The sequence below is a fragment of the Lolium rigidum genome, chromosome 2 (assembly GCF_022539505.1).
Source record: "Lolium rigidum isolate FL_2022 chromosome 2, APGP_CSIRO_Lrig_0.1, whole genome shotgun sequence".
Classification (NCBI taxonomy): domain Eukaryota; kingdom Viridiplantae; phylum Streptophyta; class Magnoliopsida; order Poales; family Poaceae; genus Lolium; species Lolium rigidum.
In genome coordinates this window covers 98189469-98202896 of record NC_061509.1, presented here as the reverse complement: position 1 = coordinate 98202896, position 13428 = coordinate 98189469, and the positions used below count along the sequence as shown (strand labels likewise).

At 45.0% G+C, this 13428-nt stretch overlaps 1 protein-coding gene across 1 annotated transcript; it reads right to left on the bottom strand.

The window, feature by feature from the left end:
• Positions 1 to 899: 899 nt before the first annotated feature.
• Positions 900 to 6886, bottom strand: LOC124686971 (ABC transporter E family member 2-like). Its single transcript, XM_047220835.1, has 12 exons — positions 6784 to 6886; positions 4834 to 4919; positions 4614 to 4711; positions 4328 to 4445; positions 4158 to 4247; positions 3221 to 3525; positions 2929 to 3124; positions 2647 to 2829; positions 2286 to 2555; positions 1302 to 1547; positions 1076 to 1196; positions 900 to 991 (listed from the first exon to the last, which is right to left on the bottom strand). The coding sequence occupies exons 1-11, from the start codon at positions 6884 to 6886 to the stop codon at positions 1077 to 1079; spliced, it is 1815 nt and encodes a 604-aa protein (XP_047076791.1). The 3' UTR covers positions 900 to 991; position 1076.
• Positions 6887 to 13428: the final 6542 nt, after the last annotated feature.

Sequence of the window (13428 nt, the reverse complement as noted above, 5' to 3'; positions counted from 1 at the left end):
AACAACGCTGGTGGACCCAGCGGATCAAAAACTCTCTCCCCATGCGAGCCAAAGGCCTTCCAAGCGATCAGACAGGCCCCTAGTCATCCACCTGGGGCGTCCACAAATTAATCTGTAACTGATGTATCACGCCTCCTAGGAGGGTTGTAAAACTCTCATCTTTTCAATGAAAAAATGAAACACACAAGTGTTTTGCGTTTTCACAAAAAAAGGATATATTGAAGACAGAAAAGATAACACCATAACTGACCGATATAATTGTCGTTTGGCCAGCAGGTAATAGCGCACCGGAGTGAAATAAAACCAGTGTCCCAATCACTTTACGGCTAAACAGCGATCAAGCACAACTCCTAAATCACAACAAGGTTTTCTGAAATCATAAGACATTATTCTACTAAACTGTCCACGTAGTTTATTCAATCTGATAAGAAGTTCTCTGAGACTCTTGCATAAATTCAGGCTTTGAAGTCCACCAAACAATAAATCATTGATGCAGTCACTTGTTTCAAACAATATCATCCAGGGAACAATTTTAACCAATTGGTCCCAAATTTCATCGATACAGCCTGCACATAAAAAGGCCTATCCGATTAAAAAACCATCGAAATCCATACAGTTCTTATTTCAAGCCAGAAGTTAGCATAAACATAGACTCCTTTATGAAATCCATTGAAGAATTACCTTCCATGATATGATACTCTGCTTATATTCCAGTTGCAATCTCATAATGTTCTGTTCCATGTTGCACCGAGACAGCCATGTCCTGGCGCCAAAGCAGTCCTGCAAAAAACAAGCGATTCAACGATCTCAACCCAAATGTATCATGTATTGACATGAAAAACCAGTTCAAGCACATACCGATGATACCGTGAGCACTGGCAGAGGGGTATGTATGGGCTGGCAGATATGCTGGGTAGCGCGCCCAAGCAGTTGAGCTGTCCTGTTGTGGAAGGGCTTTTGCACAAGTAGAGGTGTCCTTGGCGAAAGCTTTCTGCAAAAGCAAGTAAATGGTATAATGCCAGTGCCATTACATGAAATGGCCAATGTAAAGTAAAGGTGGGTATTCTTTCTTTACATTAATACTCAAGGTAGTAGTAGCATCCCGCAGCTTTCTGCTCAGTGTCCTTCATAGAACCCAGCTTGTTAATCCGCGGCCTGTAGGTTGTCGGATCCGTCCTAAATGTGACATCCAGATGCTGTGGGCAGACAGGGGTTGTATCAATTACTTGATCATTTCATCCTCCAAAACATACAGTGCCAGTGGTTTAAGAGAGGGATGAGGAAGGATATAACGAACTTACTGACAGAAAACGGTTCATTCCAGAAGCCAGGGATTCTGGTGCACTTGCAGTACAGTCAAAAGAAGGTTTTCCCTCAAATACGAGAACCTTGTCAGCAAGGTAGGCTGCCATGATGAAATCATGCTCGACGATGAAAGCTGTTCTCTTTTGGTGAAGGATAAACCTTTTTATCACCTTTGCTGCTATAAGGCGCTGTTCTGAATCAAGATGAGCGCTTGGTTCATCTATGAGGTAAATATCAGCAGGCTGCATATGAAAAAAAGAGAGTAATTTGTAAATAAGTCGATGCTTAGTGGAAGCGCATTAAATGAAAATGGAACACGTACTGGTTACTGTTTAGGCTGGCCATAGTGCTAGTATCATAGCTAGTATCATGCATATTGGTCCCACAAAAATGATGATGTGGCAGCTAATTAAGGAGGAGAGAGAGGATTAGAGTAACATAGGTGGATACTGTATCATAGCACATATCACAAGAAAATTTAATACCAAACTAATCTTGTACACAAATTTGCATTGAGATTCTAAAAAACAATAAATATAGCATGGCTATGATACTACTCTATGATACTACCCACTATAGAGATAGTATCATACACAAATATCATATGCATGATACTACTACATGATACTTACCACTATGAGCAGCCTTAATACACACTTAGTCCTTCAGCATATACTATGTTTCTTAAAAATGGATAACTTAAATTGCAGAACTATAATTGTATTTATGTTATTAAAGATTCATGAATGATGAGCATTGATGGAAAGCCTGTAGAGAATACACTCTACACATTTCATTCTGTAGAGCTACATTTATACTTTGTAGTGTTTCCTTGGCTAACTTGTAATAATACCTCTTTAGTTCCACTTTTTGCTCCATGCAAAATGTAACTTCATTCTTATAAAGACGCAAAACGAGCATGCCTCACATCTAAGTCAGACAACAGCGTGCTTCAGTAATTTAGTGTTTTTGAATCTTACCTTTCCAAGACAAATACAGAGTTCGACCCTCTGCAGCTCACCACCAGAAAGATTTGCAACCAGCCTGTCCATGAGTTCCTCAACTTTCAGTGGTTTCATGACATCAGATTTGAACTGAGCTTGTGTGCATGATCCAGATATTTTCTCGTCTAGAAGGTCCCTAACTGTAGAGCTATATTTAGAGACCAATTCCTGACGCTTGTATGAGACAGTATATGCAGACATATCAACTTGCTCATCACTAACTTTGTCTGGTTTCACCTCCCCTGCCTGATAAAAACAGAAAATAAACTGACGTGAGTAATAAACAAACTAGATCTCTAGGTGCCTGCCAACCATATTTCCGGGAAACAGGTTATACCAGCATACGAATAAATGTTGTCTTTCCGGTACCATTCTCACCAAGCATGACAATTATCTGGGAATCATTAAAGCTGCCTTCCGTGACTGAGAGCTTGAAGCCACGAATTGTTTTCACCATGGTAGGATACTTATAGCATTGGTAAGTCTGACCCTCTATGATCTCCTCGGTAGACTCAGTAACCTAAGAAGCAAAGCAACATTGTCTTAGATACAGAGCACTAAGCAAGTAGAAAACTGGCGCCCAAAAGAGGAAGTGTTTGGCCACAATCCTAGTCCTTACTCTAAACGTAAGTTTCTCCTCACGGAAACGCAAATTTTCTGTTGGGATGACGCCATTTAGAAAGATGTTAATTCCTTCTCTGACTGAAGAGGGCAAAGTAACAACACCATATGCTCCTGGAGTTCCATAAATGCAGCATATGTAGTCTGACAAGTAGTCGAGAATACTAAGGTCATGCTCCACGACAATTACATAGCTGCAAAAAATTCAGTGATAATCTCTCTTAGCTGCGTAATAAATAGATCAAATGTTAGGACTGTCTTATATATTGTGAGATGTATGCCCTCTTTACTTTTTGGATTGTACCAAGGAACGGATCACTTGTGCAGCTTTCAGCCTTTGTTTCACATCAAGATAGCATGATGGCTCATCAAATATATAAACATCTGCTTCCTTCATAGCACAAACAGCAATTGCAAATCTCTGAAGCTCACCGCCAGATAGATCTGAGACATCTCGGTCCAGAATTTGATTCAATTCAAGAATATCACATAGCGTGTCCTTCACTTGTCTCTTGTTTCCCTTATTAAGATAGTACCCAACCTTCCCTTTAAAAGATTTTCGAATATTGTCGATATACTGAGGTTTCATAGTTGCCTGAAACCAAGCATCATAGTATGTTAGACATCATGAATAACACAGCTTAATATAAATATTACATAGTACAAGTACGAATAGGCTTAAATGCAAAAAAAAGCAAGCATGAAATGTCCTTAAATATCAAAAGTTAATATATGAGAAACTATGATAATACTATATCCAAAAATTAGCAACTATTTCAAAGAAAATATTTGGGGTTCACTATGGAAAAATATTAATTATGATTATCTGGTCACTTCGTTTGGCAGATGTGCTGCCCAAGAAGAGAAGAGTATGATGAAGACTAGAAATGAAAAGGTACGAGTCAATTATCTAAAATCGAGAACTTTGTTAGAGTCCAGGCTAATAACCCACCTACCCAGCTTCAAGTCTCACTTCTACCATCAGTAACTGTTTTCCCTCAAATATCAGTTACATTTGCATACTTCCTATTTACTTTTAAGATGAGCTCGAAATAAAACTGTAAATAATTATAGGAACAAAATATCGGTTTTAATCAAAGCAACAAGTTCCTTAAATGAAAGATTGACAAGGGGAAAGTAATAATGTGGACATACACGACAACATAATGCAATATGGCAAGTGATATTATCTTTATAAGCTGCATTAATCAATTATCAAATGAGTACCTTCATTTTGTCTCCCATTAGACGAGTGAAGTATTTCTGGAGTTCAGATCCACGGAAATACTTCAAAATTTCATCCACGCTTGGGGTGTCCTGCAAAGGTTGTAAACAGTTTCACAATATATAGTTATTGGCACAACAAGGGATAACAAACATAAATCACTGACACTTACTGTGAATTTACCCAAGTTGGGTTTTAAAATCCCAGCCAATATTTGAAGTGCAGTTGATTTCCCGATACCATTTGTCCCCACCAAGCCCAAAACTTGCCCAGGTCTTGGAACAGGAAGCCTACAAAAGATAATAAAAGATAGTTATATATGTCAGTAGGTATCAACAACAGCTCAGGTAGACTTTTTACAGCTACACAGAGATAGAATAATGGCAAAAGAAAACTCTAATATAACTTGAGAACAGTACGGGGATTGAATGTCATAGACATGAGAAATATTTGTGTACCTGTGAAGCTTGAAGGAATTTGGTCCATAGCGATGTGTCGTCTCCTTGTCAAGATTTCTTGGCAAGTTAATAATTTGGATAGCATTAAACGGGCATGCCTGCATGAGTAACAACAACAAGAGAGGATGACATTAAGATTATTGCAGATAAGGATAGATCGTACCCAGCAAACCTCTTGCGTTTTCTGAAAAAAAAACCAAAAAGGAAAGTACTAATATACCTTCACACAAATACCACATCCAATGCACATATCCTCTGAAATTATAGACACTTTAGATGATGGAGTAACTTCTATGCAGTGGCGCCCTGTAAATGTGTGTAAAAATCAAAATTCAGTATATGGCAAAAGCAAGGGCAAACTGATGTGACCGCTGGTACATACTTGGTCTCTATTTCGCGTCAGTTGGTAGTTGGGCAAGTTTAACCCAAATGGTAAAATATATAAACTTTGCATAGTTATTTTAAAAGTACAATCAAAGTGTTCTATTAGTTGATTCTTCGAAATTATTGCCGATCCAAGACATAAGAAACAGTAGATCAAATTGACAGTTAAACAGATATCGGATGAGGAAGGTATATATTTGATTAATGCTTCGAGGATCCATTTCGTTAATTTGGCCTGTGTTGGAAAGACATTGGGGGTGAAGAGAGTAGCTCTTTTCAACAATTCGAACAGTCCCCTTTCAACCGATTGGAAAGCTAAGAGCATCTCTAGCAGACACCGCAAACCGATTGAAAAGCTAAGAACATCTCTAGCAGACACCGCAAACCTAAATCCCAAATACATATATGGAGGGCACCCCAAACGTTGTTTGCGGGCTGAAAAAATGCCTCGCAGACTAGACACCGCAAAAGGAGCCTCTAAAACAGCATATTCTTTGTCACCCTTTTTCATTTTTTTTCATCATTTCTTCAACCTCTACCTCGAGCCATCCCCGCGTGCCGCCCGCTGCCGGCCGCCCACGCCCGCTGCTGGCTGGCCGCCCACCACACCGCTCACGCCCGCCCGCCGCCCGTCCCTGCCACCCACGCGCGGTGTCGTTGCCTAATCGACGGTACCTCGGAGGAGGGATCCTCACGAGGGGGAGAAGAAGTAGGGGCCATAGGGCGGAGTGCACACGGGACGGTGGTACGCGAGTTACCCAGCTTCGGAACACCTGCACGATGACAGGGCCTACTCGCTGCTTGTCCGGAATTATCCGGGCGCTTTCGCGTTGTTACAATGAGTTGTGGTTGTGCCTCTAGGGCTCCCGGGATCCGGCTTATAAAGGCGCACGGATCTAGGATTTACATGGAGAGTCCCAGCCGGATTACAGATAGCCTAACTACGGAACAATATCTTGCCGTGCACGTCACGGATCCGCCTTCCATATACGTCGTACTGGATCCGGGTCCCTCATGGGCCTCCATGGATCCGGGTTACTCCTATGTCGGTACGGATCCGGCTTACTGATCCTGAGCTGGACTTCTTTCTTCATGATCAACAGCAACTGGGCCGCCCGATGGGCCACATGCCTCATCACCGTCTGTGGGCCACCCGGGCTTGCCGGATCTAGGCACTGTCGATGGTACACCCATGAAGTATACCCACAACACGCGGCCTCACACGTGCCCAACAGCATCGCCCGCTCGCGCCAGCAGCCCGCGCCCGCCGGCCGCTCGCTGCCGGCCGCCCGTTAATCCCCGCCCACTGCCCACCCGTCCGTTCTTAACAGCCGCTTCGGCAACTCCGGCGAATTTTGTAGATTCCAGAGGTTGTAGGGGTTAAAATTTCATTTGCGCCAACGCAGGAGTCATGATGGAGTTCGCTCTTGGAAGGTCTAGTGGAACTGGGTAATTATGGTTTGCGCGACGGAAAACTGGATAGACTGGAAAAAATATTTCGAATGGGGCTGGCGGTCTGGACCGGCCCTTTTTCCTCTCCAAAACCGTATAAAAACAATTATTATATGGATGGGACTAGATGTGGTGTCTGTTAGAGATGATCTAACACATAATGTTTGATGATCGATATGGTCTATGAGACGATCTCTGTCGACGTTTTTCGTCCTAGCCGGGCTGATGATGGCAAAAACGTACGTTTCGTACGCAAACCCTAACGAAATCTTAACTACCAAAGCCTAATCGCACAACACAATCAAAAAGCTGCTAGGGAGCAGCACCCGCATACCGGTGGCGTTGACAGGGCAGCGCTTGCGGCACTGCTGGCCGCACTTGCTTGGCCGGCACCGGTCCTCCGCCACCACCGCGATCCGGCTCGATCGCCCCGACATCGTCTTCACCGGCAAGCCGCGTGCCTCACCCTCTACTCGATCTGTCGGCGGAATTTGGGAATCCGCCCGTTCGCAAGAGAAATAGAGAATAGAGATTTGGGGGAGGGTAATCAGACCGTGTGGTGGCGGCGGAATTTTGTAGGAAACGGACTATGCCGATCGTGCTATGGTCGATGCCGTGGGGTTCAAGTTTGGCAAACCCTGTACCGCTTGTAGTTGTAGCGAGTCCTAGCGTGGCATTGCTCGCATTGGCCAAAATTTGCTATAGGATACCGTTATTTTCTGGAATTTGCTGAAACACGCCATCTGATTATGTATTTGTTAGGTATTATTACAATTTTGTGACACATTTGTTAGGACACACCACCAGCCTAAAACAGAAAGTTTTTTACTTTTGCTTATGATAACTGGTTTTGAATATAAAGTGCAAAGCTTTTCCTTTTTAGTCAGGTGGCGTGTTTTGACAAATGTGCCACAGAATTGTAATGGTACCTGGCAAAGACGCAATCGAGCGGTGCGTTTCAGCAAACGCCAAAAATAATGGTGTCCTGTGGCAAATTTTCCCTTGCATTAACTGCGTCTACAAAAATGCTAGATTTACAGGCAAAACTTATGGGATTGAGTTACGGGATATATGTGGCTTGATTTGGAGGAAAGAGAGAAAACGTGAGCCACCTTCTCATTAATCTTTGCACCAACCGATTGATTCCACCTAATCCTGTAACTTTTAGTGTAGGTTTCAGTTCGTAAGTGTAGCATTGTTGCTGCGTTTACACGTCGACTCCTTCACCTAGCACTACCTATTTATCTATCTATCCATCTATTTGTTACCTAATTTTTAAAAATAATCTATCTATCTATAACTTAAAATCTCTATCTATCTATCGAATCGAATTTCCGTATTTATCTCTACTACTTACAATCTCTATCCCTACTTCTCTACTGCTCCCTTCGATTCATATTACTTACCACTAATACGAATGTATCTAGAACTAAAATGTGTCTATATACATCCTATTGATATCAAGTAATATGAATCAGATACACTTTCTCTATGACTTAAAAAGGAGAACGTGTTCCATTCGTCAGACTAATACGTTGTCTATCGCCCGCTTCGCCGCACTCGCACCCTCCCTCACCAATTTTTTTGACCCCACTACCCCACTATTTTTTTTGCGAAACATAGTGTAGACTTATACGTTCACAATTACCCACATACAGTCATCCCTATAAACACATGCACGTGCACCCTATTTCTATGAACATCTCCGAGAGACTGACTTCAAGAAATTTGATCTGATGGATCTTGAGATTGACGAAGTCACCACAACCACCTCGCTATTGACGAGAACGTCGCCTCCCACTGAAAAATATTCCATCTTTATGAAACGCCAAAGTGTCAAATGTGGAGTTTAAACTCTGGTGACCGAGTCAGGAGTGAGAACTCAGAAACTCAGGATGCTAGTATATGACGATGGGTCGATGGCTTCCTCGCCGTCGGCTCCTCCGGAAGACAACACACTCTCTTGATTCCAGGGCAGCTGACCTCCTGGCGTCACCGCAACCTCTAGGCTGGTGACAGTCGCCTCCATGTCCGTGGTCCATCGGCTCGAGGATGAAGACCGCCAGCACACACATCAACATGCAGATGGCCTCCGCCGGTGGCCTTTTTTAATCAAAAGGGAAATCTGTCCCTAGTTCCATTGATAAGCTCAATGAAACCCCAACAAAAGCAGGTCCGGAGAAACCAACACATTTCGAAGCATGTTCGGGATAAATAAAAGAAACTAGGGGCCTAAAGCCATACGAACTAAGTCGATAACCAAAAGCTACTTAAGAGAAAACATTCCAGCAATTAACAACTAGGTGAACGCCTCCTCATTAGTTAGCAGATGGCAAGATGAGCGCAAAGGGCTCCAGTACACAGGTAGGTGTGATCTAGGTGCCCTGAATCGCCGGCCTCTTGGCATCCGGAAAAGAGCAAGATCCCGTCCGTTTCTCACCACTCTGTGGCTGGAAGGGTGTGGAGCATCGATGACACCTTGTCGCATAAGATCTCCACACCGAGATCCATGTGATTCTTGAAAGGAAGCCTCCATCTCTTCACAGTATGAAGGATCGCCCTCAGGATTTTGCGAACTCTGTCGAGTGTGCAATGGCGCAGCCTTAGGGTTTTGCTTTTTGGATGATGTGTGTTGGTGTACCGTCAAGGAGTATGGCCTTGATCATGGCCCCCCTTCATCGTAGGTATATCGAGTTGTCGCTAGGAAGGAGGCTTCGAGTTGATCTTTGTATTCCCCTTATAAGGCATTGCGAATAATTTAATAAAGAAGAAAGCTGTGTGCATCCTTTGGATGCAGAGGCTGGGGCTATGCCCGTTGATCGAAAAAAAACTATATGAAGGATCAGACGCCAAACCTGATTGACATCCAACCATGGCATGCCATTAAAAATCATATTATTTCTAGTCTTCCAAATGCACCATAAGGAAGCATCGCAGATGGAATTAAGCATGACATGTGATTTGTTGGCTAACCACAACTTAGCCACAGAGAAATAATCCGCCCCAATTGTCGAGGGTACTCCTCGGCAATGCCCTTCGATTGGGGCTTAGGGTTGATGGAATCCTGTAAGCTGATACGAGACATCGGTTCACAGACAAGCGGGGAGAGCGATTTACCCAGGTTCGGGGCCCTCGATGAGGTAAAACCCTTACGTCCTGCCTGTCTGATCTTGATTATGAGAATAATGGGTTACAATGGGGTGCCGAAGGGTTCAGCTGAGATCTCGTCGAGAGGCTAAGCGCTGCGGCGATCTAGTTCTAGACTTTTGGTGGCTATGATTGCTAAGATTGATCGTGTCCCTCAGCAGCCCCTCTCCTGGCCTTTATATAGGTGGCCAGGACTCAAGAGGTCTAACCGAGTACGACTAGGTTTACAATAGTCCTAACTTTAAACTTTCCTTGTTCGGCTCCTTCCTTGTCTTGCCCGCCAAGGAATCTTCTGCTGCGACACCCAAGTGGCCCACCTTGCCATCCAATACCTTCATGGGCCTCTAGTTAGATCGTATAGGGTAGGGCAATGTCGGTTACCCGAAGGGTAATGCCCACGTCAGTAGCCCCCGAGTGTCTAGCCGAAGATAGTTCGGGTAGAGACTAAAGCATGCCTCCACCTAATGTTCGTCTCCTTGATTGTGTTTGTCCATCTTGTATTAGTATCATCTTCTTCTATCGGGTGCGCGTTCAGCGCTCCCGATGGGAGTAGCCCCCGAGTCTAGGTACGGATGCTTGCAATCCGTGCGTAGACTCAAGTTGTACTACTCGAACGTTTTGCTCTGCCGAAGTTTTTCTATAGATCTTCATGGGTCATCCGATATTTTTGCTCTGAAGCTTGTATTCTTCAATAAGTTTTCCGCGTGTAAGGGATAATGAATAACGTGCCCAACTTTTGCTGGTTAACTGCCGATGGCAAAATAACGTTACCCTACACAGAATCAAGTCCCCGGGCATGATCCTGGAGTGCAAAAAAGTTATATCGGGTGCGCTTCCAACGCTCCCGATGGGAGTAGCCCCCGAGTCTGGACACGGGCGCTTGCATCCGGGTGCAGACTCGAGCTGAGCATTCCATCCTTTTCTTCAGACGTTTCTTCATATGAATATCTTCGAGTCCTCATTTTATCGGGTGCGCGTCCAGCGCTCCCGATGGGAGTAGCCCCCGAGTCTAGGTGCGGATGCTCGCAATCCGTACATAGACTCAAGTTCACCATCCGATACCTTTTCACATTTCTTCGAATGCTTCGAGCGTTCCTTACGACGTCATTGATGACGTTATTGACACTTTGATTTTGACTGACAAGACGCGACCCGCTGGGCCCATCCTACCTCTGCTTGACTCTGTTTTTAAGTAATATCCGCCTTTCATGTATGATTACCAAGGCGCCTCCTCGATTTCCGCGATCAACGTTGGAAGAAAGGGTCCTCTTAATGAACTGGCAGCAACAACACGTGTCCACGCAATCCCAAAGTTTTATCCTACTTAAAATCTCTGAGGATAAAATCCCTAGCATTCTCTCATATTCTTCACAGCATCCTCCTGTTCTTCTTCTACCTTTCCCTTTCACAACTGCTGCGCCGCCACCACCGTTTCCAGATTTCCTCCAGATCTCGCGATGGTGAAGAAGAGGAACCTCGCCACCGCCGCCAGTTCTGTGAGTGGCGGCGCCGCCACCAAGGCCTCCTCGAATCTTGCGAAGAGGAGCGCTCCAGATGCACCTCCCCCACCTCCGGCGCCGCCAGCACCGCCAAGCTCGGTAACCGCAGCCAAACCCGGAGATTGGCTAGCGTCCTCCACCACGAAGCGTGATGAAAAGAGGGCCCGAAGCCTCGGTCTAGTCTCCTCCGACGAGGGGAATGTGATTCTACCAGGTGCGACTTCTCGGCCCAATCCTCCCACTGGTTTTACCGTGATGTTCTTGTCGTTCTTGTATCGGGGTCTCTCGCTTCCTGCTCACGAGTTCCTTCATCGTCTTCTACGGACTTACGAAATCCAACTGTGGCAACTTACCCCCAACTCAATCCTTCACGTTGCTGTGTTCATCACCTTTTGCGAGGCATTCTTGGGCATTGAACCTCACTTTGGGTTGTGGAAGAAAATCTTCTTCGTAAAGAGATACAGCAGTAGCAATGGACCCTTCGTCATTGGGGGAGTGGGGTTTGTTGCTCGTTCAGAAGTCAACTATTTCAGTTTCCCAATGAAAGAATCTGTGCAAGGATGGAGACTGAAATGGTTTTATGTTAAGGATTCCTCAACAACCGAGTCCCAACTTCCTTGCTTTGCCGACGTCCTTGAAGCCAAGCCTAAGCATTCTTGGAAAAACATCCTATCTCCCGATGAAAGGACAGTAGCCGATGAACTATTTGCCAAATTTCTTCGGATTAAAGAAGCCGATGGTCAAACCATGATCGGCACAGAGGTGGCCGCGGTGTTCTTGAAACATCGAGTCCAGCCAATCATGGCCAGGGTTCGCCCGATGTGGTTGTATTCAGGTCCGAAGGACGAAACCAGGATAAACATTGCTGAACTATTGGAAAAGGAGCTGCTTGATGAAGTTCGTCGCCTTACTCTTTTCAGTCAGGAGGACTCGATCCCATTGATGTCTTCTTATTCTCCTCTTGATGCCGATCATCCGCTGATAGAGGTAAATTTCCCTTCTTGTACTCTTATTACCCTGTTCCGCTTTGTCGACAACTACTATTGTTCTTATTTGCTCTCTTCTTCGACAGATCCCCGTAGGTTCTGAAAACTTGCATGATTTACCAAATGACACTTCCGAAGTGTAAGAGCAAAGGTTAAACCCCAAGTTTTGTGTGTTTGATGACAACACTTGAGTAATCTCACCGTGTGCCTTGAGTATCATTGTTAGATTTGCAAGTGCACAGTGACCTCGCTGGACACGTCAAGATCGGAAGACTGAAGCGTAGTTGATAGGTTTTCTGGTTTTGTGTGTGTACCGCGAGGTGACTTGGCTGGAGAGAAAAAGGGGAGAAAACCAGTTTTAGCCAGGCCGGTACTACCGGTACCTGTAGCGGTAGTACCGCAACCCCTATAGGTACCGCCCTCGGCCGCTCTGAGTTCTGCGCTGAAACTGACCCAGAATACGAGTTGCGGTACCTCTACAGTACCTGGAGCGGTAGTACCGCCCACGGTACCGTAAACTCGTTACGGCAGTACCGCTCTGGTACCGCTATGGTACCGCTTGGGATCCAGTAAGGTTTGGACCCCATTGCGGTACCTCAAGCGGTACCTCTAGCGGTAGTACCGCTCTGCGCCCACGTGGACCAGATCTGGGGAATTAGAACTCAGAGCGGTAGTACCGCTTCCCAAAAGCGGTAGTACCGCTTAGGCAAAAACTGGACATAACGGTTGGATTTGGAGGAGCCTATTTAAGGGCTCCTTCTTCCCCAACACGATTTTATCTCTCCTCTCTCTCTCTCCTCCATTGTTGTTGAGCTTAATCCTTGAGGATCTCCCCAACCATCCAACCAATCTTGCCCAAATTTTGAGGAGTGGTGGAGGAGACCTCGATCTATAGTTCTACCAAGAGAGATTTCACCAATCCTTGATATTCCTTAGTGGAGCTTGGTGTTAGGGTTCCTATTGTGGGACATTGGAGGAAGTGCATCCATGGAGGCTAGCTTGGTGTTTGATGCGTGCAGTTCACACACGTCCGTTGGGAACCCCAAGAGGAAGGTGTGATGTGTACAGCGGCAAGTTTTCCCTCAGAAAGAAACCAAGGTTTATCGAACCAGTAGGAGCCAAGAAGCACGTTGAAGGTTGATGGTGGCGGAGTGTAGTGCGGCGCAACACCAGGGATTCCGGCGCCAACGTGGAACCTGCACAACGCAATCACATAACTTTTCCCCAACGTAACAGTGAGGTTGTCAATCTCACCGGCTTGCTGTAAACAAAGGATTAGATGTATTGCGTGGAAGATGATGATTGTTTGCGAAGAACAGTAAAGAACAATTGCAATAGATTGTATTT